This window comes from Eurypyga helias, unplaced genomic scaffold (assembly GCF_000690775.1).
Source record: "Eurypyga helias isolate BGI_N326 unplaced genomic scaffold, ASM69077v1 scaffold9357, whole genome shotgun sequence".
Taxonomy (NCBI): Eukaryota; Metazoa; Chordata; class Aves; order Eurypygiformes; family Eurypygidae; genus Eurypyga; species Eurypyga helias.
In genome coordinates, this window is record NW_010263651.1 from 45191 (window position 1) to 52023 (window position 6833).

At 40.8% G+C, this 6833-nt stretch overlaps 1 protein-coding gene across 1 annotated transcript in view; it reads right to left on the minus strand.

The window, feature by feature from the left end:
* SLC9A8 (solute carrier family 9, subfamily A (NHE8, cation proton antiporter 8), member 8) overlaps positions 1-6549 on the minus strand; it is a gene marked incomplete at its 5' end in the record, with an annotated part of 28751 nt that extends 22202 nt beyond the window's left edge. Inside the window, 2 exons of the mRNA XM_010156119.1 lie at positions 1844-1924; positions 6342-6549. Of these exons, the coding sequence (XP_010154421.1) occupies positions 1844-1924; positions 6342-6549 (289 nt within the window). The remainder of the gene's footprint in view (positions 1-1843; positions 1925-6341) is intronic.
* Between the last annotated feature and the right edge of the window lie 284 nt (positions 6550-6833).

The window sequence follows — 6833 nt, forward strand, 5'->3', positions numbered from 1 at the left end:
GCGAAGGAGGAGAATGTCTTTGCCGCTGCTGCTCTCTGCAAAGCTCAGCAGGAGCAGTGATGCAAGGCTGCCTAACACCTCAGCTCAGCCGTCAGCTTGGGGCAGCATATAAGGAATGATGGTAAAGAACATCCAAAACTATGCCAGCAAGAGCAACCAATGCTGCATTTTAAACTGGGGATTATGCTTAAATTTAGATTAACTATTTAATAACAGTGGTAACCAGGAGCCAAATTAACACCTTTCACCTGAATTTTTGTGTATGAAGAGGAAGGATACCAATCAGAGAGTAATGTTGTTTTGGAACCTTTCAAGACACTGGAAGAACTACACAAGACATCTCACCTGTCCACGGCAATAATCTAAGAAGGGAAGAGGTGTGTGTCAATAGTGAAGCAAACACTGCACGGTTTCTATGGGGATGACAAAGTAAGTCAGGATGATCTGCAGCAGCTTGGATCTTTCTGATTCATACTATGGTAGACAGCAGCAGAAACACATAAGTCTGATGAATGCTGCTCCTCTGAAGGTGAGGTGTGCGTGCAATACCCAGGAAATCCATACCAGCAGATTTCTTACGGCTGCACAGAACTATCACAACTCAAATAGGGCCTTGGCACGTGAATGTCTCTTTTAAGCTTCAATACCTTCTATTATGCTATTAATGTGATGTGGTCTGCAACAAATAGTTATCTAAAAATTCAGGGTGTCATGCCTGCAGGAAAATATATTTTACTTTCTGCTAAGTAACAGCTGTAATATTGTCTCAATCTAGCACCCAACATGCAAGAAGCTCCCTGTTTTCCAGAAGGTACTGACAAGCACCAGAAAGCTTACTTCCTCCCACTGAGAAACTGTGTGAAAAATACATTATTCTTCTTTCATATTTGAGAGACAAGAAGGTACCAGAAAAGCCCAGGAGAAAGTAAAACAATCTACCTGCTCAACAACACTCCCCCACACTATGTTAGGACTAGAGCTAAGCATCTTTCTCTTTTTGTTGTATTTTTAGAACGGCTGTCAGTGAAAGTGTCACTAGTAATAGGAGCAAAAATATCACAGATTCTTGTAAACAAGTTACAGAGACAGCTGAAAAACTGTTGCTGGGATTAGTTAGACCAGGTTCTTTAAACATTATGTTAGACAGTACGCAGGAAAACAAAAATTGCTTCATTTCCTCCTCATTTACACATTTACAAATCAGGAGCAACAGCACACAAATGAAATTACCATAACATAAAACTATAGGCTTAGGCATACTCCAAATTTAATTCAAATTAAGTAAGCCCTTGATCTCCATTAAGGGTGGCATTCTTATAGCTCAAGTCATAGGAAGAGCTCTTGTACTAGAGGGATAGTTAACTATCTGGCAGTCCAAGCAAGTTTTCAGGATGTAACAACAGACCCCAGCTAGATTAAAATCACATATACAGACATAATTCTACTGAAACTAAAACAAACACATGTACCACTTCAAAGGGAAGGTCGGAGTCTCGCTGCCAAGGAGCGCTGTGGTATCTTGTCTACAACGCAGGTGCAAAAATAGAGGAAGCGGCCAAAGTACTTGGGTAGTGACATCCCTACAGTGCCTACACGTGTAATCTTACTGGACCAGTCTCTGCACATATGCTTATTTCTGGATTTCTTCCATGAAATTAATTCTACAAATAGGTTTTCTTCACTGCATCGAGTCTGCTGCATCTTTCTAGTGATGGTTAACACACAACAGAGCATTATTTCAAGTACAGAATACTGAGAGTCCCTACATTGAATTTGTGTTAATTAAAAAAAGTTATGATTACTCACAACACAAATTCAATTAAAAAAAGTTATGATTACTCACCTAAAGAAACAACTGCCACACTTTCTGGTAAAAAATGAAGTCGGTATTTTATCAGTAAATGCACCAATATGATGCAGATAGCTGCGAAGGAAAAAAATTATAGATTTAGAAATGTTGTAAGAGAATAAAATACAGTAGTATTTCTAAAATACAAGCAGCAAAACTACTCCTAACAATTTAGTAGAAATTCACTAATGCAAATAACCCATTTTTTTTTTCAAACCCAATTCTCCCCAAGGATGTAAATGGATCTACAAATGACAGAAAATAACTAAGGCAAATTTTAGGACTTAAAATTATCTTCTAAAAATACCAGTATTACTACTTTTAGAGCCTGATTCAGCTTACAAAACGTTCTGTGGGCAGTCATACAGAATATACTGTTCTAATAAAGCTTTTGGTAAACATTTTGTAGTTTTGAAATTAAACATACATGTACACATGGCCTCGACTAAAATGTCAAAGCTAGACACTTTCACATCCGAGTCACTCTGAGCAGACGGGCTTTACGCAAACGGGGAACTACAGAATCAGAAAAAATTACATTGGAAGGGATCTCTTGATCTAGTCCAACTTCCTGCTCAAAGCAAGGCTAACTTCAGAGTCAAAGAAGGTTGCCCAGGGCCTTGTCCAGTCAAGTTTGAAAATCCCTGAAGAAGTCACAACCTCTCTCAACTCCAGTTCCAGTGCTTAAGTCTCATGGTGAAGAATTTTCTTCTTCTTTCCAATCCACAAAGGCTACAGTAATATGAAAATCCTATCACAGCCTCTAGGCCAATGGTAAAGGTATGTTACAAAGGATCTATAGCAGATCTGTGTACCATCCATGGATATGGTTGGAAGGCACTTGATTCATTTAGAATGACCGCAGACAGGAAACTTATCTACAAGAATCAAATAATGCTGGATTATTAAATTCCTAACAATTTTGATCTGAGTATTTCCCGTGTTAAAAGCACAATTCTTCTCTCATTTTAATTTAGCTCAATAAAGGGTCAAAGAAACAGCACCTGGCCTGCAGGTTTGTAATTAATACATGTATTTTGCCCTATTTGCTAACAAATCAGCCTGCAGTGGGCTGGGCTGTGAACAGTGTTACTGCTTGCCAGAAAGGAACTGAAGCTCAAGCGAAGTCAACAGCACTTGATACACAGGAATCAAGTTGTGGCCTGTTAATCGCAGCAGAGACTGTTTTAAACTGTGTATTTGTCAAACCTGGTCATAACTGTAATGGGAATCTTCATTCTCCTTACTCCGTGCCTTGTACGTGTCGGTGACTCACCCCATTTCAGTGTGGGCAGCACAGTGCCAGGCCACACTACAACAGCACACATTTTGAACTCAGGAATGAACTAGCTTCTTGGAACTGCATCAGCGATTTGGTTTAACAGCTCCTTCTAGTTAACTAAAAAAACAAACAGCCACTTGCAGATGGCTCAGAAGAGCACTTTCAATTTAGAGCATGACAAGGTACAAAATGGTCCCCAAGCAGTCCTGAGCACGGGCATGGGTTTGCTGGATCACACCAACTACCAGGGTCTACAACATGGTCTGTATTTACTATACAATGTCACAAAAAAGAAGCACAAACCTCATAAATGCAAATACTTTTCATCGTTCTACTCCCCAGTACGGTGCTATGGAATGGTGTATCACACAGATGCCTGCATTCTCCTGCGTGTTCTCTCGTACAGCCAGTTCACACACAACATGCTAGGCATCTAACTGATGTGCACACGAATAGATGGATGGGCTTATGAACCGAGCAAGGACTCGCAAAAAATATTTGCTCAGTTACTGGCATGTAATTTGTTCAGGGCCAAAACTGTGAGTTCAGAGTGATCACAGAATCATGGAATGGTTTGGGCTGGAAGGGACTTTAAAGATCATCCAGTTCCACCCCCCCTGCCTTGGGCAGGGACCCCTTCCACTAGACCAGGTTGCTCCAAGCCTCATCCAGCCTGGCCTTGAACACTTCCAGGGATGCGGCATCCACAGCTTCTCTGGGCAACCCGTCCCAGTGCCTCACCACCCTCTCTGTGAAGAACTTCTTCCTGATATCTAATCTAAACCTCCCCGCTTTCAATTTAAACCCATTACCCCTTGTCCTGTCGCTACAGGCCCTTGTAAAAAGCCATCACAGGCATGGCTCCATTCATGAAGACTGGTAGGGGTCCCTTCCCCACATTATTTACTCCACTTCCACTCCAACAATCTTTATGGTACTGATCAGACAGTTCTCAAAACACCCGAGTTTACAGCACAGACTCAAACTGAACTGCAGCAGTTCAGAAGGTGGCTAACAAGCAACTCAGACATTTGACCGCCCGCTGCCAAACAGACTATAGGAGCAAGAGCTTCATCATGCATCCCCAAGCGAAGCTTTTATTCACCCGTCAATCAGTATTATTGAGTTTTGTATCCATTTCCTGCCTGTTAAACATGAAAAATATGCATCCAGCGAAGACACCTCAGATTACTGTGTTAAAAGCATTTTGTACTGCTCTTTGGGATAGATCCACAGAGGCATCTGGACATGCTGGATTTCCAGCAAACTCCAATGCAAGCACAAACATGCTTACTATGCAGCAGATCTAACTGCCAGCTCCCCTCTACCAGCTTCTGACTCCTTTGCTCTGGCAATACCACAAAAAGCAACACAGCCTAAGAAGAGACTCCCACCACCATAAACATTAGGGCAGCCTGGTATGTTCTGTAGCTGTTGGTCACTTACTCCTTGTGCAGGACTGCTCAGTTTGTAACTGGCAGCGTATCATCTGCTCCAGGCACTTGCACGTTATCAGGAGTATAACGATCAGGCAAGAGGCAGGAAAAAGCAGTGTTCTGGACAGGCTAAAAGAACATTAGAGTGTCCCCTTAAAGAGCACAGTAAAAGCACATAACAGAAGGGAATTCATGGATCACATGAACATGGCAGAATAGAGGTATGACTCTGAAACTGAAATGCTGTTTGAACAGATAAACAAGCCATAGAAATCTGGGATCAGACACTAAGTCATGCTACTTCAGGCACTTCATATCTGGGGCTTGGCTTTGACACAACACAGCTCAGAACAGATCTGCTTCTGGGTCTATTCCAGTTTAAAATATTTTTAAGGCCATTTTACAGCTCACAACATCCAGATTTAAGAGTCTTGTTGACTCTTAAACATTTCATTTTCACCCTTCCTACACCCTTAAATCAGAGATTATGAACGGGAATAACTATACAATAAGCTTTTATACTGGCTTTACTTTGTTCAGGGAACTCCCCTGCCCCGAGGGTGATGCTTTTAAGATCCATTAAGTTATCAGACTGACATAAATAGGCTGGAACACAGCCAAAAAAAATCACAGCTCTGTTCTTAAGTCCTAGGAATACAATTTTACCATGAATAGCCCTTTTAGAATCCATGACACACACATATTCAGAAAGTTTATTTTAATTTTAGAAGTCTTCTGATCTACTGCATTTTCCTTTGGTCTTTCTTTTGTTTCTATTCAAATTCTACTATGCCATTGACCTCTGGGAAAACATTAACCCTCTTTGAAGACAAATAGATACTTAAGAAATCAGCAGAACCCTTTACTTTTTGTAAAGTTTTTACACTTAATCATTACTATTTAGCGGAGATAAAAATTTTTTTTAAACCCAAATGATTTGCAGAAGTTTCTGCATTGCTGTCAACTCCATACCTATTATTTTCTCCATTTGCCACTGAGAAGAATAACCACTTAGAAGACTAGGTGACCCATCTGTCACAGAAAAGTCTCGCAGTGCAGTTGGCTTTGGAGGAACCAAGCACAAAGGAAAACAGACAAACCCTTAAGCCTCCATGAAAGTTTTGTTATTGCTGAGAGATTAACTGTACTCTGTTGAAGAAGGGAAACAGCTCAGACTTATACAAAAGTTGGACATGCATCTGTGATTCAAAATCCCTATATATGTACAGCAATGTTAATATAATTATAGCAATCTGCATGTTATTATTGCACTCTTGTAGGAATGTAAGAACATAAGGAAAGTCAGAAAAATAGATGTTAAACTTTAGTGCATGTAAATCTGACTGCCTTCCTTTGGCTTATATAGCCAAATACCTGAGGACTGTCCAGAAGTGCTAGAAGTAGTTAAATTGACATCTGTCTAGTACACTGCCCTCAAAGACAGCTGCAAGCACCATGGAGTATTCTGAGAGTGACTTTTTCAAACATGAACACATGCCATAGACTTGATAAAGAAGGAGAAGATAATTAAACATGTGCTTGCACTTTGAGACCAGGATGAAAAGGTTTGCAATGGTCCTGAGCTTTCCACAGGTTTGGGAAGTTCAGGCAGTTACATACCCAACTTTCTAAATCCCTGTGCCTGTACAGTATTCCATCTCACAGAGAGAAAACCAGAGGAGAAATAAAACTATATGATTTTGAAAGTTGACCTATGTTCTCAGATACAGAGTATGATTAATGGAGATTAAAACACTTTCAGTTCATTATTCACCTAATACAAGAAGACTAAAAAAAATCGTCATGCCACTAGATTGCTCCTCTTGCTGTGCTTGGACTCCAGTCTGAACTGGAAGGATAGGTTTAGCAGGTGTAGGTACCACCAATTTGGTAGTAGCAGCCAGCGTAGTGTGGAGGGTGACATTGATGACTTCATGGGTGGTATTTGCAGACCTGTCAGGATAATATAATACATGATTATACTGGGTTGGAGCAACATGATAAAGATAGCCTACTGAGGACACGTACACATGAAACAACCACCACATCATACTGAATTTGTACCAGTGACCAACACGTTAATGCTGCTTTTTATAAGCTGTCTCTGATCACTGACAAATATGTGAAGTTCAGACTCATGGAGCTCATTATTGCCGAGTTCCTTCATGCACTGCAGACACCAAGCACTCTATGCTGCAGCTTGGGATGAAGCTGAAAGCCTGACACCGAGAGAACGAACTAGCCCATTTAGCCTGTCGGGCGTAAC